This window comes from Molothrus ater, chromosome 6, assembly GCF_012460135.2.
Source record: "Molothrus ater isolate BHLD 08-10-18 breed brown headed cowbird chromosome 6, BPBGC_Mater_1.1, whole genome shotgun sequence".
NCBI classification, from domain to species: Eukaryota; Metazoa; Chordata; class Aves; order Passeriformes; family Icteridae; genus Molothrus; species Molothrus ater.
Window position 1 is genome coordinate 19,575,145 of NC_050483.2, and position 23,802 is coordinate 19,598,946.

The window sequence follows — 23,802 nt, forward strand, 5'->3', positions numbered from 1 at the left end:
CTACCTGCAGAAAGCTCCACTCTGCCACCAGAAAAGCCTTTTCAGTTTTAAATCTTCCTTTTCTTTACAACTATTCTGTAGCTGTATAATTGTTTTACATGAGAACAACTATCAGTTCTTCATTGCATTGGACCCCTACATTTTGACTATAACTTTAGTATTTACCTCAAGAATTTCCTCTGTGTTTTGACTTCCTCAGCTCCTCTAACACTACAGTACTTCATCCTGAATTATTTACCTCCTCAGTGATTCTTACCTTCTAAGACACTACTATATAAACTATTCATTTTTGGGGGTTTTTTTTCAAGGCTAGGATGCAAAGGCAACAAAATTTCCTCAAACTGAAGTACTGTTAGAGATGTCTTTCACAACTTGAGTCTTACAGAACATACTCTTAAATATCCATCTCCTCCATTTGAGATGTCCAAATTATATATGAAATGTACCAGTTTGCCTTGATACTATACTAAGCATTATAATCTTTGCTCAAGACATTAACAAGGGACTTGCCACTCAGTTGATCTTGATGCATGAGCTGCATTTCATGAGCTCCATTATCTTTTAAAGGCACAGCCTTCACTTACACTTATATTCTAGCCTGCACTTTGGGGGTATGTGTAGAATTAATTAACACAGTTCTTGTAGTTATGCACACTTCTTGAATGATTCTGTATTTCCAAACACAACAAACAATGTTTGTGTCTTGAAGGAGAGCCCAGTGTTGCAGGAGAGATTGGATTTTGCCATAAACACATTTGGATATAGACTTCTATAGAAGCTCATCAGAAAGAAGAATCTGAATTTTGTTGATTTTCTGCATTTAACTCCTCCACACTCACAATGCACACATATTTATAAACTTCTAGGTCAGGGTAATCCTCTAATATCGTACAGAGGTGATGCCCATGGAAGAAGGTGCCCTGAAACTGTATTACAATGAAGAGAAGGAAGTTTCAAACATGAATCAATTTGAATAGGAAACAAAAGAACCTTCTTCAGCAACAAACAGGAACATCCATTAAACCAGCCTAGAAACTTGGCACCATCACAAAGAGGCTGAGGTAACCCAGGACAACATCTCTTCCAGACTGAAAAGGATTCACAAAATCAATTAGCAGTTCATTCTTTAATTAAATGAAGATTTACACAAACAACAGAACACTTAGAAGAAGTATAGGCACATATTGCCACAGAGGGGTTTCCTACAGCACAGAAAACAGCCTTCAATTCTTTATTCTCCCAGTTTGGTTTTTGTGCAGCAAAGACAAAGCCCAGAGTCCAATAAACCCCAAACATGAATTACCTGAACTCCTTTTTTACTTTTCAAATAGAAGGAGGAAATTAGTTCTGCTAAAGATGATGAGAACAGTCATTTTGCAAATGATGCTGTGAAGCTGATCAGAAGGGAATGTGTTGTAGCATAACTGCCCTATTTCAGTGCATCATCCTCTAATAACAATCTGCAGCATGGCTCTGCTTCACTGAGAGGGAGAGAGTGCTACATCCAGCAGGCACCTCAGTACATGCACATCCCAGAGAGAAGCACCCTCCCTTTGTTGGAAGGCAGCCATTACCTAGCTTGAGCCTTTCAGATTCTCATTTCAGGACAGAGATAGAACTTGCTTCATTGGCTGCAGTTATTTGCTGTTTCCAGTTATGACCCTTGTGATTAAGCCAAGCTCTGAGCCCTGAAATCCTCTTCTGAAACGGTGAACAGCTTTTGTTCAACAACATAATAGGAAACCATTTCTTGGCATCCAACCAAATAAGTATTTGAGTATTAGCTTTTCAAAAGCTATCTCATTAATTCAAGAAAAAAACCTCTTTAGATTTGTTTTGCTGAAATAGACAACGTGTTACACTAGGCTGCAACTTCTGACAGCTGTAGGTAGAGAATACTTCCCTTCCTTGCTGCTGGCATCCATGCCCTGAGCATTCATTTGTTTGCAACAGCAGAAAGTTGGTCCCGAATCCTTCCCAGACCTTCTAACATAGTATCCAGGGTTTCTTTGCTCAGTTCCACAGTCAGTGCAGAAACAACAGGATTATTTCCACATAAGGCAGCATCTTCCTGAATCTTAAAATAGGAATGCAGATGTTAGTTGTATGAAAAATTAATTTATGTGTTCTTCTAGAGCCACTACAAAATGTAGTGTTTAATACATGGATTAAACAAAATGGTCTGAATTTGGAATCCAGCTCCATCCTGAAGAACCATGGCACATTTTCTAAGCTGTGTGCCTCACTAGTGAAGTGCACTCCCATTGTCAGAGTGCAAGTGAGCATCTACTGCCATGAGTATTGGGATATTTTGAAGATAGTTGTGGCAGGAAGCCACATCTGTATCAAAAGCATCTCAGCAGGTACCACAGAGGTACCACATTAACTCCACCCCACATACAGAAATTAGATTTTAATTCCTCCTCTGAATCCCACTCATCTGATTTTTATTGGTTGGGGGATCCAAAACTCTGCAGAACACAAGCAGTAAGTTAGGTATACTCCCCAAATGACAGATGCAGCTAGTGAAGGAAGTTATTAGTTATCTCAAGCAATTTCCCAACTAATGAAGTCAGCTAAACATGCTGATAGAGTGCTTAAAATTAAAGGATGATGGCTTCATGATTTATCTTCTTTTTTTCTGTAGCAAACAATGGTGACTAGGAAAAAACATGGTGACTTCTCACATCCTCATGCACACAAAACTTCTGTGCAAGAGAGCTTTCATCAGAGACACTGTTCCCATGCTCTGTGGCATTTCAGGTATCATCTCTGAGAAAGTCTAATGGCCCACCAGGCATGAGGCAAGCACCAGATGCCTGTCTGAACTGGTTTTCCCTGGGAAGTCAGGTGTTGGCCTTTGTTATTTGGGTCCTTCACAGCCACTGCCATTACCTTTAACTGCAGCAGGCAGGTAGGGACTGCCATTCTTACGATGCTGTCTGAAGATGTCTTGATGTCCACCCTCCAGTCCATGTCCACCAGCCGAGGCAGGGAGACTGGGAGATTAAAAATGGCTCTGTTAGGCTCAGCTCATGTGGTATCATGGTGACACCACAGCCTGCAACCTGTGACCACCACCATGCACAGGCTTCTCCACTTCTGGCCCTGGGAAGTGTACAAGTTTAGTTCCTACTACGTGGTTTCCCATCATTTTACTCTGGAATAAGCCAGTCTCTGAAGACCTCCTCATGACACTGGAAGGGCAAAAAGGGTTCTCCCATCATTACATGCAATGACAGTTCAGTGCAAGAAGCAGAGATAAATTTCCAAAGTAGCTGGGAGAAGGAGAGCAGTAAGATGTCTTCTCCCCATCTTTATGCCCTGCCTTGCTGCCTGCTACACTCAACTGGTGTTTCATTGTGAGTTGCTCTGGCACCTGCACGCTTATTGCTCTGCTCTGAAACTGGTACGAAAGCACTCAGGAAAGCTTGTAAAATCTGGCAGTATCAAACATGTTATTTCAAGTTCCCCAAAGCATCCTGCAGTACAGCAAATATACTGACAAACTGCAATCTTCACATTCCTTAAAAGTATTTCAAATATCACCCTAATTACATGCAGCCTAGCAGAAACCATTTAACAGGTGCATTATGGACATCAATAGCTCAGAGCTGAGACCTCCTGGGGCTACCCAAGGAAAGAAACACCAGTCTAACTTGGCTGCTAAGGAAAAAGCTGTCTCAGTAGGCAATTGCAGCCTGTCTGGATTCTGCCTGTTGTAAGATGCTTAGTGTCTTCCCCAGGGGTTGATTGCCAGCCTTCCTACTCACTACAGACACTCAAGTTACTTTCTCTCTGTGCTTTATTGTCTAACTGAATTTTTTTTCTGTCTGGGGAAAGGCTCTCTCTCCGTGCCCCTGCTGCTTCCTTGCACAGAGCTCCAGGGGGCAGTGCACAACTAGCTGCCTTGTTCCTGCTTTTGGAACAAATTCCAGTTCACAGTCTGTCAGGGCCAGCACTTGGCAGCATTTGCAACAGCACAAAATACATCTGTTAAGCTTTGTATGTTAATTTGCAAAGATTGATTGCTGGTGGCTTGGGAGGGGCAGGAAACCATTCACTTTTTTATGTTAACACAGATCAATCTGTTGGAATGTCTGCCTTGGACCACTGCCTTGGTCCCTACGTAATGCATGTCAAGATACTTTTATAAATACAATACTAAGATAATCCATTATTTCCTAGCAGACAATCTCATTCCTGAGATTACTACTTACTTTGACTGGCTTGTGCTTCATTCCTCCAAGCAGAGCTGTGAAAAAAGTGGAGAAAACAGTATCAAAAGTGCTTTTAGAAAAAAAGAAAAGAGGTAAGCATTTAGCATGGCTTATCCCTGACTGAAGGGTCACCAGCAGTAAGCAGGAGACAGAGACATGCTACTGAGTGCGATGGAAAGGCTGGGACTGGTGGCTAATGGCAGGCAAACTGGTGACCAACCATGGGCTCTTCTGGAAGGGCAGCTCGTTTAAAGCCCACACCTTCCTCCCTGGTCTTATCAAAGCTGTGGGCTCCAAGCACTGAGATGTGCAAGCACAAGTCCCCTCCCCTGCCACCACCTCATGTATGGTCTATCACATACAGTGCCTCTGCACCTGAGCCATGGTGACAAGTGGATGGATATATGGGTACCACCTAGATCTTCTAGAGCTGAAATCCAGCCTTATAAGTTTTATCATCAACAGTAGCATTTTTCTCACCACACAGCTGTTAAGATAAAAGGGGCTTTGCATATTAGGAATGTGACCCACGTCTGTTTCAGAAGTCATGGGAAAACTCTGTGTGCCCAGGGCTGTTTCATTGGCCATTTACAGAAACTAGACAAATATCCACGTTGCCAAATATCCACATATCAAACGACATACACAGGCTTTAAATCTCCAGCTGAAAGCAAATGGCAAGTGGGTAGCACTTACATATTCTCCAAGATTATCTTAGTTAAGAGGTTTTTCAGGTTTTGGTGGAAGTTTTCTGGGAAGAGACGGAGGATGTCTTCTGCCCCGGTCAAGCCGCGGTACACCACGTGCCTGGTGAGGTTGTGCAGAGCAGACACCAGCTGTCAGGAGACAAGAGAAGGGCAGCGCTGAGAAGCATTACATACAGCACAGGACGGGCCCTCTTAGCCAGGAGACACAGCTTATGCTGGAGACCCTCACCACCAGAGCCCTGAGCATCCAAGTACGGCCCGACGGCCTCAGCAGGACGGGGCCGAGCTCTTCAGCGCCCCCCGGTTCGCAGCCTCAGCCCGCTCCCTTCTGCCGCGGGCGAGGCTCGCTGTTCCCGCGCACGTCTCGTTTCCCGCACCTTCCCGAGGGCCTGGGCCAGCCCCGTGCTGGCACCGGCACAGTCCCGCTCCTACCCTCCCGCCGGGGCCCGCGGCTGCCCTGCCCGGCCCTACCTGCTCCGCTTCCTCGGCGCTGACGGCGAGCCCGGGGCAGGCGCGCTGCGCCAGCGGGCCGAGCGCGGCGGGCGGGCTGGAGAAGCACTCCTGGCACAGCTGCCGCACAGCGTCCTTCGACGGCGCCTGGCGGGGAGCAAAGCGGGGGCGCTCAGCCGCGGCCCGGCAGCGGCGGCCCCGGCCCCCGCGGCCCGGCCCCGCTCACCTTCAGCAGGATCTGCAGCGCCGCAAAGTGCCCGTCCCGCAGCGCCGCCATCTTGGCGCCGTCAGCGCGGCCGCGCTCCGCCCGCCGCCATCACGCGCCCGTCACCGGGGCGGGGCCGGGGACAGGGATGGGGACAGGACCGGGGCAGGGACAGAGACACGGACACGGACCGGGACCGGACACGGACAGGGGCCGGACGGGGGGCAGGGACAGGCACACGGATAGGGACAGGGAAGCTCTCGGTGTGTGGCACTGCCCCTGCCGTTCCACTCGGGGCGTTTTCTACTCTGAGTGCAAAGCTCTGCCTCGGAGTTGTGCTGTAAACGCGCTGCTTTCAGCCAGCGGGAACGGGAGGCGAAGGATTTATCACGGCACTGTGATGGCGATACGGACCATTATCCTTGCAAGCTGTGCCTTTCACTTTGTGAGGAATTTAAATAAGTCCTCTTTCTGAGGGAGAATGTCTTCTCTTTGCCTTGCGTGGCTTCCAGCACATCTGGATCCAGGGCATCACTAATCTATGGTCTTTCCCCGTCACTGCCTCTGTCACGTCCTCATCCTTATTTCCATCTCTGTTGGTTTGTAAGCAGAATTTTGCACAGTGAGAAATGCAAACATAAATGTTTCTTCCACTGGGCTTCACAAGCCTGGCAGGAAACAGGGTTTACTCTTGTAGAGAAGCAGATTCTTACTACACACACAAGGATAGAACAGAAAGTGAAGGGAAGGATGGTGAAATATTAATTTTTTATTTCCAAAATGAAAGGTTTGCAGCTAGTGGTTTAAACAATAGCACCCCGTGGGGAAAAAGCATGGGGTAGTGGTTAGAGGTTGGGGTTTAAGAGCTAGGAAACCAGAATCACATTCTCTTGACCCTGCTTCAGTCTTTTGATGAATCAAGGTAGGTCAGTTTGTCCCGAGTGCCAGGAAGGTAATGGCACTCTCTGTATAACACATAATGTCCTGCAGTAGTAAGTGGCACTCTCTGTATAACACATAGTGTCCTGCAGTGGGCATTTATTAACATCAGCAGTAAGCGTGGCGGTTGTGAAGGGATAAACAGAATGGAGGCACTGTGAAAAAACAACACTGTGTTACAATCTGAGGAAGTATGCTTAAAGGAAACAGGGATTGTTCACAGGATATACTTGTCCTTGCATCGTTGACCTCTTATAATCTGCCTGCTTGTCTTGCTCCCAAACCAATAAGGCTAACTTTTTCTAAGAGGTAAGCAGAATTTTTCTAAGCAGTAACACTTCTGAAATGCCCTATCTAACTGGGGGAGAGGGACACTTACAATTTTTCAGAACCTTTCTAAAGCAACAACTTTACAAGACTTCAATAAAATCAGGTTGATCCATGCCTAGCTTATTGGGTTTCTGTGGCAAGGTTCTGGTAGTGGGAGGCTACAAGGATGGCTTTTTTGGCAAGTTGTTAGAAACTTCCCCCATCTCCAACAGAGCCTGAACTTACTGGCTCCAAGATGGACCTGCCACTGGCCAAGGCCAAGCCCGTCAGTGATGGTGGGAGCACCTCTGGGATAGAAGGGCTAAGAAGAAAAAACAAAAGTTATTGCAAAAGTAATTTGTCCAGCTGGAATCAAATCCAGCAGGGAGGGGTGGGGGAAGGTGCTTTTGGGATTTGTTTTTTCATTATCCTGCTCTGATTTTGACTGGTGATAAATTCAGTCAATTTCTCTGAGTCAAGTCTGTTCTGCCCATGATGGTAATGTGAGTGATCTGTCCATGTCCTTAACTCATGAGCCTTTTGTTACATTTTTTCTCCCCTGTCCAGTTGAGGAAGGGGGTGATAGAGTGGCTTTGATGGGCACTGGGTATCCAGCCAAGATCAAACCACCACACCTGGGTTAAGGACTTAATAGTACAGAGTAAGTTTGTCAGACAAGTAGGTGGAGAAATGGAAAGGATGGGAGGGTGTAGGGTGGGGAGTGTAGATAACTGTCTCTGCCAGCTCTCACAGGAGTGTGTGGCAAGAGAACATTTACCTGTGAGTCACATACTCAGAACAAAGATGCTGCCTGCCAGTAAGCACAGCTGACATCCCACTGAATTTGTTCTCCAGTCCACCTCCTATTGCTGCCATTTCCTCACTCTGAGAGCCTTATAATTATGAAGAAATAATGACAGGTTTGATTTAATATCAAAATTGAAATGCTATTGTTTAATATCAAACTTGAAATAGCTGAAGCCAACAGAAGTGCTTAGTAAAATGCTTTATTTGGTTTGATCTTTTCTTCTTCCTTCCCTCCCTTCCTTCCTTCCTTCCTTCCTTCCTTCCTTCCTTCCTTCCTTCCTTCCTTCCTTCCTTCCTTCCTTCCTTCCTTCCTTCCTTCCTTCCTTCCTTCCTTCCTTCCTTCCTTCCTTCCTTCCTTCCTTCCTTCCTTCCTTCCTTCCTTCCTTCCTTCCTTCCTTCCTTCCTTCCTTCCTTCCTTCCTTCCTTCCTTCCTTCCTTCCTTCCTTCCTTCCTTCCTTCCTTCCTTCCTTCCTTCCTTCCTTCCTTCCTTCCTTCCTTCCTTCCTTCCTTCCTTCCTTCCTTCCCTTCTTCCATTCTTCTTTCCCTCCTTCCTTCCTCTTTCTTCAAGGTCAAGGCCTCCAAAATTAAATTATCATCAGGCATGAAGTGGTAGACTGCATCCTGTAAGGAAGGCTGGCCCTGTGATCAGTGTGATTGTCAGGAAGGTTTGAGAAACACCAGTTCAATTATCTGCTGTGCCAGAGGCACTTCTCTCTGAGTTTGAAAAAAGAAACCCACTTAGGGGAGTGAGATGGATTGGATGTCCTCCAGATGTGTTTTCTCACAGCCCTTTTTTTACCATGATTTCATGTCTGTATCACCCAAGGGGACTCAGCTGTGAGTTCTGATCCTGCAGATGAGTCACAGCACTGTCTGCAGGAATTGGGTTAGATCTCATGAACCAAATTGTCCAGTCATTGAGTCTGAGAATTAAATTTTGCCTCTGGGCTGGCAAATTTGCCTGCACCCAGTCTTGGGTGATACAGCTGGAGTACTGACTGATGTGACTCTCTCTTGGCTGAGCCAGCCTAGGGTATCTGCAAATCATTCTCCCTAAAGTACTGTAGGTATTTTTTTTTCTCCTTGAGAAGTAAAACTGGGAAATACTAAATTTAGCTTGCCTACAATTCTTACCTGGAGAACTGTAATCTTTTACACTCCAGGGAAAGAACCAACAGTTTTAGCTCACTTTGTCCATTTAAGGGTCTCTGGGAGAGAAATCCTTGGGATATCAAGGATTTGATGAGAAGAACTATTATTTTTTCCCCACAGCATAGCCTGTATTCACTGGAGCATGCGTAGCAGAGGAGTGGTCTCTTCCTTAAGGGCTTCCAGCTGCAAGGCAAGGCTCTGCTCTGTAACTGCTCCCTGCTGGATGGGTGCAGTTTTAGTAAGAAAGTTGCCTATCCTTTCCAAATTAGAAATGCAGGATTTAGCTCCAAGGGAATGCATTAGAGAGATGACATCAAGTGTGTTCACTTGATGTAGGGCCTGGATGTAGACTGTGTAAGAGAGGAATGCTCTATGTCCCAGCCAGTCTGTGGCTAAGCCCTGCTGAGCTTCAGAGAACAGGATTTCCAAACAGTCACCCGTAATTAGTATTTTGACACATATTACTTTTTGCTGGAATTCAGAAAGACTGATTGGTCTGTGTTATTGGGGAAAGTTTCTGATCTGATCAGTGAACTTGACAGGTAATCCTTGTTTAAACAGACTTAGGCAAGTCAGGTTGTTTTCATCTTCCAGTTTCCTACATTTATTCCTGTTGGTGAAACCCATTAACTATGTGACAGAGAATAGGCCAGAAGTACTGGGGATACACTATGGCCATGATTAGCAGTGCTGGCCTGGCTCTGCATGGCTGTGCACCCTCTTCATTGCCAGTCTGTTGCCTCTTGCAGTGGCCCAACAAAGTGCATGTAATGTACAATCAACACCCAATATTTGGCCCCATCTCCACTCACTAAGGACTTGTCATCTTGACAGGCTTTTATTGTTAGGGTTTTTTAAGAAATGGAGCCAAACCCTGTTGTTAACATTTGGGTTTGTACTCTTTCGTGTCAGTTTTCAATCACCTTTCAGATGACAGTATTCCTTCCTCCCTGGCCTCTCAGCTGAAACAGCTGAACTTCCTTTTCAGTTTGGATTGCTGATACTTGAGACTCTTCAAATGGGACTGCAAGTTGGAGGGTAAGACCACTGCTGACAGATGTGATCCTTAAGGCTCGTGCCAGCAGATACTCTGTGTGCTCTGTAAGTCTGTGGACAGTTGCCTGCATTGCAGCTGGAAAATGAGCAGCCTCACACTGCTGTAAATCTGTATTAAAACTGGAAAGTGAGCAGCCTCACACTTGTAAAGAGGACATTGCAAATTAACAGCTCATCTAAGGTAATTTTCTTTGCCCTCTGCTGCAAGACAATCCCTATAAAATTTGATAGGCAGCTGAGACTGCTCATGAGATCATGAATGTGTTCAAACTGCAAAGCATCATTGGGACAAAAAAAAAAAGCTTTTTGAGTGTTTTCCAGCCAAATGTATTTGGCCTAAGCATCATACCAAGCCATTGTCTTTATTCAAGATTTTACAACCATTCATTGATGCTCACGAAACTCCTGGGAAAAAATTCTGTATAAGAATCAATGGAACCGCATCTGGTTTTATTAAGCAAATTAAATCATGCAACAAAACATTTTCCATGAGGTATTTGCAGCCCCAATGGCATAACAGAGTCAGTTCTGACAAGAGAGGAGGAGCAAGCCAGCACAGACAAAAGCAAGACATTTAAAAGCTCTTATAAAAGCAAAAAAGTAAACCAGCCTTTCCTCCCCACTCTCCTTTTGAATGTCAGTGTCCCTTAGCATGATGTGATCATGCTGAAGCTGAACAAGGAGGCAGAGGCCAGCACCAGCATGGGCTCCCATGAACAGTTGCTTGCACAGAGTGGTGGTCGCCTCCTCCCTTTTGGCTGCTGGAGGCGACCACCACTCTGTGCAAGCAACTGTGCAAATACAGAGGGGAAGGCAGCAAGGGAAAGCTCAAACATGCTGGGGCTCACTGGTAAACTGGTCAACAGCAGCTGCCAGAAGTGTGTCCTGTGAGACAAGGTGTGTAAACCAGCAAGCCTCAGATGTGCCTGGTTCAGTTGCATGGCTTGTCTCTTCCAGCAGAGGAGGTGACCTGCCATGGCAAGTAGTTGATGACATCTGTTACTGGGAACCACTGCTGGTAAGAGAGCAGTTTCTGCACATCTGTGGGGCCTCAGGCGACCTTGGTGATTTGTGGCAGTTTAGCCTGTAGAGTGAAACATCAAGTGCCAGCTCTGGAGCTGCAGTGATGCCAAGTATCAACAAGCCAGCTGTAGGCTCATTTCAGTTAAATGTTCTGTTCTCATTACAAAGTCTCACTATACCCCAGCCCATTGCAGTCTGCAATGTTGCTGTGACACAACCTATGAACTCTGCCTAACCATTCTCAGTCTGCTACGTGGCCTTGCTGCCCTTCCACTGTTCCACAGCCTAGATCCCACTGAGCACTGTCCTCTGCACTGCCTGCCTTTAACCACTGGGTGCCAGGTGCCTCCCAGCAGGGAGCCACTCACACACGGGCTCGTTCTCCTGCTGCAGGAGGAGAAGCACCAGCCTCGAACCACTTCGCCCAGCTGTGCGTGTGCTCAGTTTACATTTGTGGTGAGGGCAGGTGTGTGAAACAGCCAGTGGCAGATCAAGACAGCCCCGGGCACTTAGGCACTTCAAGAAATCGCATTGTCTCTGCTCCTGCAGCTCAGGCTGCCTGCGGAGAGGGAGGTAAGGAAAGCTGTAAGGTCGTGGCTGTGACCCAAAACCGCAACAAGAACCCCATCAGTTCATTTCGTATGGGAATAGCTCACAGAGAGAGAACAGCCACCGTTAGTTTAAGTTACATCTCAGTAAGGCAAAGGGATTCATATCCCATTATCAAGGAAATACTGGAGTCATTCAGGCCCCTTTTGTTGCGATTGCTGCCTTTTATTGGTTTGAAATGACACTTTTGGAGGGCTTATTTCTGCCTTACTAGCTATGATTGTCTTTTCATTCGGTGTTAATATGCTGGCTAGCTAAAAGAACTCTAGATTAAGGTGCTAAGAAATAGCAATAAAATCATAAAGGCGCAGGTTATTTCAACAATGCCTTGATCACACATATAATTGCAACAGAAAACAGTTTCAACAGTACTTTTCAACAAAAAGCAGTTTCTTTCTCCATTTTATATGGCTTAAAACTCTGAAAAGAGGAGGTATAACACAAACACTCAGAAAAGCCTCTATTAATGCCTCAAAACAGAAGAGCAGAATTGTAAAAACTAACAATCTGGAATATAAATGATTTCTCTTTCTCTAGAGAGGTAGAGCTTTAGCTCTACCTCTCCACAACCACATCCTTAAATTACCAAGCCATCATAAGGGTAAATGTCAGGATAAATGCTTTGAAAATGTCCTTCCCAGTATTATTAACATCACTATGGACTATTAAAATTAAAAGGCTCTTTAAAACGTAATTGACTTTTTCATTATTTATCTGCTGCTGCCGTTGTTCACTTCCATGTGTGTAAGTAGCAAATCCCCAGAGGGGTGTTTCATATCTATATAAATGAATATTAAATGCTTTGCCTCTGGCATTTTAGAAATAGCACAAATGCAGCTGTGTTTGTGCATCTATAATTTCAGGACATGAGCCAGCCTCTTGAAGAAGTTTCCACTTGGCAGATTATGTTGTCTTCTCTGGAGTTTTGCAAAACCTCAGTGTTAGTAACAAGGGTGTGTGAGGCAACGTCAGAACAGCAGAAATTATCTCATTACATTAAGACTTCAGCCTATGTTTATGTGAAGCATTATGCCACAAGTAAATTGAATCCAGTCTGCTGGGCTCTTACCAATAGGATAAGAATGGTATGCAAAACAGTACAAACTAATTACCTTCTTTTAAGGGAAGCTCTTCAAGCAGATTATGTAAAATACACCAAAACAGACTTCATCCCCAATGCCTATCATCTGTTACATAGTAAATGCAGCACGTGTAACAGAAATTAATACTTTCTCTAGAAAAAATACATTTAACCATTTTGTGTGCATTCATCCTAACTCACAAAGGGGGAAGCAAGAGAGAGGTGCTATTTGGAGGTGAAAACAAACAAAAAATTGCAGTTCTGCAGGTCATGCACTCACACTGTGCTGTGCCCTGTAGCTCTGTGATGCAGAGCAGCAGCTGTGACTCTGTGAGCACACGAGGTGCAAACCAAGCTGTGGTGTGACAGGAGGGAGCTGTCGGTGTGACTCTCACACTCAACATGTGAACTTTGGCAGGTCTGGTTTGTCAAAGATGGGAACTGTGTATTGGGTGCTTACTTCTGAAAGCAGAAAGTTCTGGTGTTTATAGAGTGCATGTCCTGTTCACTGTTACTAATTTAATGAGGGTTTTTTTCTTAATTCAGAACATTTTATGGCTGTGGTGTTTTATGTTTTTTTCTTCTCAGTAAACTGCAGAATGGAGCTTGCAAAACCTCCAGCCTCTTAGGACAGGCTGTGTTTAGCCCTGCCATCCCAAGGTACGCAGTTTGATGAGTTAGCTGAGTGTTTTGCTGTGCTGAAAAGAGCACCTAAGCATTGGTGTGCTTGTTGTTCTGTTTCCTCCTGACTGATACATCCTGCAAACAATCCAACTTCATTCCTTGTCCCCACAATGACAGCATTGTACAGTGCAACAGATCAGCATCAACTGATGTGTGATGCACGGTGCCTCATCGTACCAGAGACGGAATCAAAGGGCTACTGAAGAGTGCCACAGCTTTAAAAAAATGACATAGCTGAACCTAGAATTTGTTTTGTTTTGATAGCTGTTGTTTAGACCAGGCTCCCCAGTATATTTTCTGTTAAAGATATCTTTTGATGTGGCTAAAATTACCTTAAAATTACCTTAGTTGAAGGGTAAACCAAATGATCACAACTCTAACATCAACCCTAGGAAATAATTCCCTAGCTAATAGCTACTGATGCTGCCCTGTCACTGGGGTGCTTGGTTGTTTTTACCCAGGCTGTGCAACCCCACTCTGACAGGTTGTATCAGCAGAAGAGCCCTGCCTGGGGAAACAGAGCTCAGGGGAGACAGCTGCAGGCAGGGTTTTACTGGTCGAGGGTTTTCCTGTGACAACAATCTGTTTGCTGAGGATTTGTGTCAGCTCAGGAAGAGAATCTGTGCATGCAACAGAGAGGCTGGACATTGGTAGCTGACTTTGTAATTTCAGTGTGTCCACACACAATACAAACCTGTGATTATGAAATGCATTTAATATATAAAATGTAAATACAGTGGTGTAAACGGGGCCTTAAAGGTTTCTCCACTCTCACCTGTAACTCTTTGTGCCAGTGCTACATGGGAGCACTGCTGTCTGAATCCTCCTGTTGCAGCATCTTGCCAATGCACAGTGATGTTATGCAACTTCATTATGCAGTGACACAAATACCATGGAGCTGAAGCACTACTTTCAAGAAAAATTTATTCCAGTAGTAAAAAAAATGTTTAAATCAACACAAACACAGGGTTTTGGTAGTAAGGCAGCTGTGGGTCACCAACTGATCTGAATCAGCATGTCTTGAAATGAAGCAGAATGAATTCTCATACCTTCAGATACAAGCTGTCAGAGTTTAGAGAAGTGTAGATGCTTTACACCTCAGAAAATGTGTCTAAAAGTAGGAGCTTGTATACCAGCCTGGAAACAGAGCCATGTGTCAGCCTGTTGTGCCTTTTCTCTGCACTGTGGCTCTAGTGTGCAGTGAAGGGACAAAAGTGTGGGATAGAGCACAGCCATTGCAGCAGTCCTGCCAGCAATGCTTGTGATGTGGCTCCACTGGTGTTTTAGTTTGGATCAGGACTGTATTTTTCTTGCAAATCTTCTGAACATCTTTATTGCCCGTCCTTCATTTTGCATCAGGGGCTGAATTTTGAGTGCAGGAGTTAGGTTCTGTTGAGTGAAATTAAACTGAAAAATATTTTCCAGAAGTGTACCTAACATGCTCAGACCTCATAAGGCATTCACTCTGGGGGATCCAAATGAAGGTGATTTGAATTGAAAAAAAATCCCTGGAATATGCATAGTGGGCATGTCAGATCCTCAGCAGCAGCTGTTTGTGTAGAGCATCTATTCTACATGTTCTTGGTCTCCTTGACCTTACCATGCAGATGGAACTTGACCTGATGTTTAAGAGTAGTTGAGAGAACATAGTTGTAGGGGGATAGAATATAAGAAAATAAAGGTAGTGTAGAAAGTAATCTTACCCCTAAGGAGTTGCAGTTGGGCCAATTAGCAAAGATTAGGAACAGGCCTGACTTTAACAGGCCACAGCTGTAACCAGTGAGAAAAAGAGTGCTATAAAGAGTGGGGTGGCTGGGTGAGAGGGGAACTGGAGTCAGTGGCTGCTTTGTGAAGAAGAAAGTCAGTGCTCTGAGGAGCTGCCCACGAGAAGCACCAAGAAGGTGTGAAACTTTTGTGATAAGGAGATGACAGTGTGGAGCCCCTGCAATGAGATGACAACACCTAGTGAAAATTAGGCTCCAAATTTTTAATTTCATTTTCCCCATAAATGAAATTGACCATGTGAAATTCTTACTCTTCCATACACTATGATCATTAGTGAATTAGTGCTTATATAATATCTCTGAAAGTGATTTGTCATTTCTGTAAATGTGCTGGTAGTGGGGAGGAAGATTACTAGTTTTTTCTATAATATTCTCTAATATTTGATAACTTATACAGGTGGTAAATATTTCAATTTTTGCTGAAAATGGAGTCCCTTCAAGAGTGGAATGTTCCAGCTGAATCAGCACACAAAATTACAATGTAAATATAGGAAGTTGGGGGGTAAAAGGGGAAATTGCATAAAGAATCTCATGTCCTAGGTAACAATCAGCATATTGCAACCTAAATTGGATTTGGACTAGCATTTGCCTCTACTTTTGTTGTAAGAGTCAATGTGATTTTTAAGAGGTCAGCATCCTACCAGCTACATTTTATTGGGAAACAGTCTGGAAATGCTCTAATTCCATAAACTGAGGCAGAAGTCCTAGAGAAAACATGTTTTCTATGATAGAACATAAGGAGTACTGACAGCACCCTTGAGAATTTTCCTGAGCATTTCTAAATGGAAAGGCATTTGAGATACTGTTTAATGTAAGGACCTAAATTGATAAGTAAATGTTAAACAGTGTTTGGAGAAAGCTGGGTGTTAATTAGTTACAGCTGCATTTTCAGCAGTTCTTACTAGAACTTTTTCTTAAGCAGAAGCAAACAGGAAGCATAACTCTTTCAGTATCACCACTGATTCAGATTTGATTCAACTAGGAAAGAAAAGTCTATAGTAACAAAAATTTTAAAACCCTGTTTCCTTCCTGGAACAGGAAATGTAAAAATAGGATTAGTCTACTTCCAAATTCTTCTAAAGAGGTGAAAATGTGTCACTCATTCCATAAAAAAACCACTTTACAGTGCTTTTAAAAAAGCAAGTACAGTGATCTAACCAGCTTCATATATGAATATGCAGCATATTAAAAGTACTGACAGAAAACATAAAAGCACACAGAAATCCCAGCTTCCTTGGTTTTCAACATCACTATTACAAGCTTCAAACCAGTATCAATCAATTTAATCTCTGTGAACTATGAACCTTTATTGATCCATAAAATGTAAGAGTCCAGACAATGGAATACTTGCTGATTTCTCTCTGTTGGAAGAGAGCAATATCAATATTCCACTCAAAATCACAGTCAAAATGGCTGTGATTATAACATGTAATTTAATTTTTGTAAAAATCACAACACGTGATTAATTAGATATTAGGTGCTTTATTTATTGAGCAAATTGACAAACACTATTAGTATGTAGAATGCTCCAGAGACTCCCACTTTCATTTTCTTTCTTCTTGTTTTTTTTTTTTTCCCTCAAACACTGTTTGGTTTGTTAGTTACAAAAGGTTGAGAAACAGTATTGTTACAATCCAGGTTTGGGCTTGGATATTAATCCTCAGCTAGAAACTTTCTGTCCCAGTTCTCTCTTTGACTCGGTCAGCTTAAAACCACAGTAAGCCTCAAATACACAAATACACAATTCCAAGCCCAGTCATCTTGAGATGAGAGCCTCAGAGTCTAAAAATCTCCTTCTGCTGCAGTCATGAGAATCACTGTGTTTGAACAACCATTCCCATTTCTCAAGATAAGGAGAGGAGCTTTAATGTTTCTGAGGTCTGATGCATGGGCAGCTACTTCACTAGAGAAGCAGTTGTGTTTGGGGGCACTTGAACAGACAAACCTCTCTCAAAATGCTGAGGCCAACTCTCCTCCCATCTTGGAGCAGGGAGGTTTCTTCCAGAATACTTTCTTGGGAGCATCCAGCAGCCTGCACTCACCTCCTTCTGCAAATACGATTTACATGATTAGCTGGAACTGAGTCAACACCCCCAGGCCAGGGCACAGGATACAGGAGGATTTTAGTACGAGTTGGGTTTCCTGGAGGGAAGTCCAGCTAAAGAGGAGTCTTGCATTCTCCTCAGTCTATTGTTCAGTCTGACTTGGACCCTGGTCTTTTCTGTTTACTCACTCAGACAGCCCATCTCCCTGCATACCGGTCTGCGTGTGTACAGTAAACACTGGAAGCTCATTGTAGTGGTAATAAGGCATTGCAGCTACGAGAATCCCAACCTTCCTGGGTTAGCTGCTGACCTTGGTTCTTTCTCCCCTCTTGTCCCTGCTGGCAGGCTCCTGCAAGAAGGTAGGTGCAGGCAGTGTGTATCCTGTGCATATCCTGAGCACTGCTGCGCACTGCAACTTTCATCAGATGAGAAAAGTACATGCATGCCAGCAAAATGTCTTTTTCAAGGCTTATGGAGGTGACAGAAATTTTGTTGCTTAGATTTCTGTATTTACAAGAGAGGAAAGCTTTTATTTGGTTAATTTTGTGACCACTGTGTGTAGAGAAAGGGACAATATAGAATCACATTAAGGCTGGTTGAAATTAACTTCATTGACTTTGCAGTTCACGCTGTGGCTGAACTGCAAAGTCATTTGGCAGCAACTTAACTTCTGTTAACACTGTTCTCTCTCTTTGCCTCCTATCAGGAACATATGCCATGGAGTTTGCTCCAGCAAAACACCTGTCCTGCACAGACTTTGGAAAACACAGACGTGAAAATAAATTCAAAGGTACCTGCAATTATAGAGGAAAAGTGATTGAACTGCAGGGAGCACCTCGTGCTAGCTTCAACTTAGCTAATGCAGGTTAAAATATTGGTGGAGATGACTGAGAAAAGTTATCTTTCCATATGCTTTTCCTGTTCCTATGGTCCACCTAAGGCATCAGTGTTTAGCTACTGTCAGAGACAGAAATCTGAGCTAAAGGGACCCATTCTGGCCCTCAATATGTTACATTGCCTAGTAACCAAATGCAGGCTGGCTGGGATCCCTGCTAGCCTACCTGAGCCAGATTTATGCAATCAGACACGTTTCCTTTTTCCAGTTGCTTGCAACAATTGTATAATTGGACTAAGCAAACCTCTCTTAGTGGTAGAACTACCAATTTTTAAACAGGCTGATAATTCATGGTGATAATGGATCTGTCAGACAACATGTAGGTGCCCTTGCTTTTGCAGCTCACTTCCAAATTCCCCTGCCTAGTCCTGAACATCACCTCTCCCTGTGCTGGGTGCAGCCTAATGCAGAGTCCCTTAATGAAGCACATGTCCCAGCTGCAGGAGAACACTGCAGTCTGTCCCTGTCACTCTCTGCATTTGTACCTTGCTGGGCACAGCTCCTGGCCCAGGAGGTGACACAGTGCCAGCCAGGCTTTGCTTTACTGTGCTGTCACCAGAGCTGCTCGTCTCCACAGCTCAGGACTGTGCCTCTCCTTAGCCATGACCTAGCAGAGCACTTTCTGGTGCAAGGGAAGGATGGGAGACTGCCTGCTCAGGGCATGGTGGGCATGAATTCAGTGAATAATAATCCAGAGTAAATGACTGTTCCCTTGGAATGTTTTTACCATTTTGATTTTGTATGTTTCAGCAAGGTGCAAAAATAGTGGGGAAGGAAGGCAAGGGGGGAGGGAGAGAGGAAATGAAGGAGAAGAGGCAAGCTGGTTTATTTGCTGAATTTTATTGGTTGCAAAGCCCAAGTGTTGTCCCTGTGTCTGTTCTAGTGAGTTGGCACCACATACACACACAAAAAATTCATATTTCCTTTAAACGGCTGAAATTCCAGTCTGGCCTGGCAGAAGGGTAAATTCCACATAAAGAGCAGTCTCCATGGAGAGTTTTTGAAAATAAATTAAAAACCTGTGAGACTGAGAAAAATTCTGAAAACTGGTGATGTGTCAAACTGATTTACTCAGCTTCAAATTGGCACAGTTGGGATATGACTGCCCCCCACAAAAATGCAGAGCCTTAGACACAGATTCCACACCTGGTGTTCAAAAACCTGTGTTAGCTCACTGGAGAAGTGTGTCTGTACACACAGCCATGTGGCCACCATAAAGTGTTACTCATAAGACATATGAACATGTGCATATGGGATTCTTGAGTTAATTGCATTTATTCTGACAATCACAAGCTGAATTCCACAGGTGCACACGCCCTTCTGGCTTGCAAAGACTCATCCTATGCAGTAGGTTGATATGCAGTCTGCATCTTCCTTTATGCATGCTTTTAGCATCTTGTATCCTTCCTCCTGCTTTATTGTGTGTTCTGGGACAAAGGCTCTATGTGATGACAATAGATAATTTGGGATCAGAGGCATCTGATAACATGGAGGAATTCTATGAAGCTGTCCTTCATGTTACCATCCACATCCCTCCCACAAGCTGTGCATGCTATAGGTGTTTGCATCTTGCTCTGCGTATTGAAATGCAGTTCACATTTCAAATGCCTCTACTTGTTCTCCAAGCCTTCTCATCCTCCCTAGTTTAATGTATCCATCACTTCTATGCCAGAGGTCACTGACACTCCTCTGTGAGACAAGAGTTGGTCAAGAAAGAGGCATGTAGTTACTGAGTTGTGACTCACTCATTCTGCCAGGCCTTTCTCTGTGCAGTTAAACGCAGAACAGCCAAGGGTTTTCTTCTCGCCCCACACAGCCTCCAGCCATCTTCCCCACAGCACAGCCCCATTCCTGGGCAGACAAAATAAGATCCCTTAGCCAGTAAAGGCATCTTCCAGTGTGCTCAGCACTGCTACATCTGGAAAAGATGACCTGGCAATTACAGTGGAAGTCAAGAGCAGATGAGTAAAAAAGCACCAAGCTGTAAACATGTACATTCTGTCCATGGCACCTGGCTGCATTCTATCATTCCTCCATTTATCAAGGAAGGCAGGGTCACCTCAGGGAGGTGAGGAAAAGTTGTCAGCAGCTGTGCCAAATCAGCAACATAAACCACAAAACAAGTAAGAATCTTGCACCTAGAGGAAAAGGCATGTCTGCCCATCATCCCACCAACTGTGGGATGGATGAGGCTTCAAGTTTCTCTCTCAGTATAAATATAGGCAGAGCTACTCTGATCCCTTTTGGTACAGCACATGATTTCCTCATGGCCCCTGACTAAACTGATTCTTGTGCCAGTCAGCTCAGGAGGTGAGCATGTCCTTCTGCTGTGTGCACACAGATTTGTTTTCAGCTGGCTCTGAGAGCTACAGCAAAGTGACGGTTCCAAAGGCATTTAGGAGTTTTAAGGAGGAAAGCCTGTTTTGCTCTCACTAAGAGAAGTCTACCCCCAGTAGTGACTTTCACTGTGTTGGAGTGCTTCTGTTCTGCAGAGCACAGCATGGTCTACAAATGAGGTGTAGAAAGTGAAAAAAAGACAGACTGAAAACCAAGAGATGAATCACACCAAGTCAAGAATGAGTAAAGGAAGACACCTTAGAAACCTCCTGTAATTAGAACAGTGTGATTTGGTATCTGTTCAGCAGTGTTCGCTCATTTCACCTTAAGAACAATGCCAGCTTTCAAAGACAATATAACCCAAAGCTGGTGCCAGCAGACAGCTGATATATGAAATACCAAACCTCTCTGCAGCAGGTAACTGAGCCCTTGGCCAGCTTGCCAAAATTACCCAAATTGCCCCCTGTGGTGAGCTCTTTACTGGCACAGCCTACAGATCCTAAATGGCCATGGAGCTGGCTCACAGCTGGACAGCACACATGTCAGAGAAGCTTGCAGCTCTACTTCCAGGCCTGTCCTTACACTGAGAGAACACAGCGAGGTTTTCCTGGCCTTTTAGCCTGGTGTTGTGGTGGACCTCACACAGCACTGGGTCCAATTGTCTTTTTGAGATGCCACCAACAGCACAAAGCGAGGTCAAGCTCCCTGTGAGCAGTGAAGGCAGTGTCATCTTTGTAACCCAGCTCATCTTCCTGGCCCAGTTTGCTGTGCAGTCACAGAGAAATTGATGGCACAAGGGAGGGGCAGTGCTGGGCAGAGCCAACAGCCAAAGCCAGTGTGAGATTGCTTTTTTCAGTGGCAATCACAGCTGACTTTGGTGCAACTAAGATGTAAGAAACTGCAGTAACACGAAGACAGGAGAAGAACTGTGGTGATAAGTAGAGAAGGACAGGCCTAGAGAGGGAAGGAAAGTAAAAGGTTTTGCTTTCAACGTGAGAGGTGAGTGCAATGACATTTGTAGCACTGTTCTGCATAAATATGAGTGAAGATTATATTTTTGAAAGCTGTAGGAAAAGATATCACAGTCATCTTGATATGAAGTGACTAAGGTCAGGCTAAGATATATTACTCTGTGGGTAAGAAAGGACATTATTTGAAAGAAGACATCTAGAGAATATCTGGAAAATTTAGACATTGCCTGAAAATGGGAACCTAGAGAAATAATAGTCTGACTTAAAAACAATGCCCAAATAAATGTGTGTGTGTGTATTTATAGTTAGTATAGTAAGCTTAAAAAGGAAGAGAAGGGACTGAAGTAGAAAAGGCAACTATGCACCAGTAATTTAATTGGTCTGTGTGTGTGAAATTACCTGAAGTCAAGATGAAGAAGAATAGAAGTGACCAAAAGAAAAAAAGCCCTCCCAGAGGAAGCCAAAGGCTGATACACTGATGAAGCAATTAAGGAGGAAAAGGAAACTGTAAGATGGAAAATGAAAGGCAAAAGGACTGACATGTGTTTCAAAGATTGCTGACACGTCTGAGAAGATGGGAACTGCTCTGAATCATGGTACTTAGGAAATGGGACACACCACTCTGATGTGGGAGGTATAGAAACCAGATTGGAGAGGGTTTAGGTGGATGTGTAAGATTCCAAGTAATGAATTGAAAGATTCAATTTACTGACCTCAGGGATGAAAGGCCTAGAGGGAGATGGAGCAGATGGAGGTGCTGGAGAGACAAATGAAGTCAGGAGTGAGATGGGAAGACTTAAAGCAGGAGGATGGAAAGAATGGTTTGTTACGCTTGCTTGTGACCTTTGGAAATTTATATTACGGTGTCTAGCAGGGCTTAGTGTAAGGAATACTGGTTGCCACTGCCTTTGCCTGGTTCTGATTTGTGGTGTGACTGTAAAGCATCAAACACAAACATACTTCAGTTATTTTCTCCATTTAGGTCTCTGCCCGTGGGCTATTTTGTTTGTCTCCTCGAGGTTTGCCACTGGCGTGACAAACAGTGCTCTACAGAGGAGGAAGCTCTAGAAACACAGAAATTAAAGATGGAAAATTCCTCTGTAAAAGATCAACTAGCCCACTGTGCTTGGTAGGCCAAGGGATAAACACTGTGTTGTGCTTATTTAAAATACCGCAAGAAGTCTCCCACAGCAACTGCTCCACCAGGCAGTGGATCTTACAGCCAAGCCATTGTGACAGTACTCATCCTAATCTTTTTGCCTTGTTTCATCCTAGTTTCTCCCTCCTCACAATAAAAATGCTCTCACTTCTGTAAACCAAAATAGCTCTTCTCCCACAACTGTGTTTATTTTTTTGCAGCATTGTGTCCTACGCACCATGCACAGCTGTATTTAGTTCTTTCAACTCACGTGACAGGGTCTCTAAATCAATCCTCATTACTTCTGCTTTTTAAAAAATAATTCATTTATGTTTATTGATGTCTTTTCGATGAGAAGGTAGTCAGGACTGAATGCAGTATTCCAAAGAGTTTCCACAACACTACCAGTAAGAAAGGCTTTTGTTACAGTTTCTGTTTATGAACTCTACTATCCCATTGTTTTCTTGTTTCTTTTTCCCCTCCCATCATCTCAAATTATGGGCCTGTCTAATTTACTGTCTGCTTTCCTGCTATTTTGGGTCTCTCAGCATTACAGCTTCTGAGAATTCATCTTCTCAATGAGTATCTGTGAGTTGAATTATTTTTTGACAGATGTAGTAGTATCCCCTGTGGAACTACATTTTGCTTCCTGAATATAATTTGTGCCAGGGCTTTGACTTGTAAAATTAATAGAATAGCATACCCTCAACCCTACAGCTTAGAGGTGTTTCCTTCCATTCCCCTTCCATCCCCAAGCTTGAAATCATAAAAATGAACATTAAATTGCAACTAAAGAAAAAATAACTTTTTTATTCTCTTTGAAAGAGTTGTTTAAGCTTCATGGCATCTCTGATACATGAAATTTTCTCACTACAGTCCCAAGAGAAACATTAATTGTTTGTTAGATAATTTCCAGTTTCACTGAGGATTCCAGTGAGGATTACCAGACATGTCCTTCCTGTCTGAGATGTGATAGGAGCTTGCTGCTCCCAGCTTATCCCCATTTGTCTGCCCCATAGTGCTTGCAAGAATCTGTAAGGCAACTTCAAATGTAGCTATTCCCTAATCCTTTGTTGCCAAAATCATCTACTTTAGTTGAAGTAATTTTTTTTTTTGCTGGCCCCTCCTCCCCACCACACATTGGACAGATGCAGGACCTACTGTCCTTGCAGATGGAATGGGCAAGAGATGCTTGTGGATAGGATAAGAATAAAATGTAGGTTGATTGGTTGGTGACTTCTTAGCCTGTTTTAGCTGCAAGCCTCAGCTATTTGAAACTAGTGCCAGGATTGGTTATGCTCTTCAGAAATGATGACTCTCCTCACTGCCTTCCTCACAGACTACTCTGTGGGTCTTTTCCCAGGATTCTTTTCTGGGAAGCACATGATGC

The 23,802-nt window shown here is 43.9% G+C and overlaps 1 protein-coding gene across 1 annotated transcript; it reads right to left on the reverse strand.

The window, feature by feature from the left end:
• Nucleotides 1-1,111: 1,111 nt before the first annotated feature.
• On the reverse strand, nt 1,112-5,686 carry COMMD9 (COMM domain containing 9). Its single transcript, XM_036384403.2, has 6 exons — nt 5,604-5,686; nt 5,399-5,524; nt 4,917-5,056; nt 4,221-4,255; nt 2,896-2,999; nt 1,112-2,077 (listed from the first exon to the last, which is right to left on the reverse strand). Exons 1-6 carry the CDS (start codon nt 5,652-5,654, stop codon nt 1,937-1,939), a joined length of 597 nt encoding a protein of 198 aa, XP_036240296.1. The 5' UTR covers nt 5,655-5,686; the 3' UTR covers nt 1,112-1,936.
• Nucleotides 5,687-23,802: the final 18,116 nt, after the last annotated feature.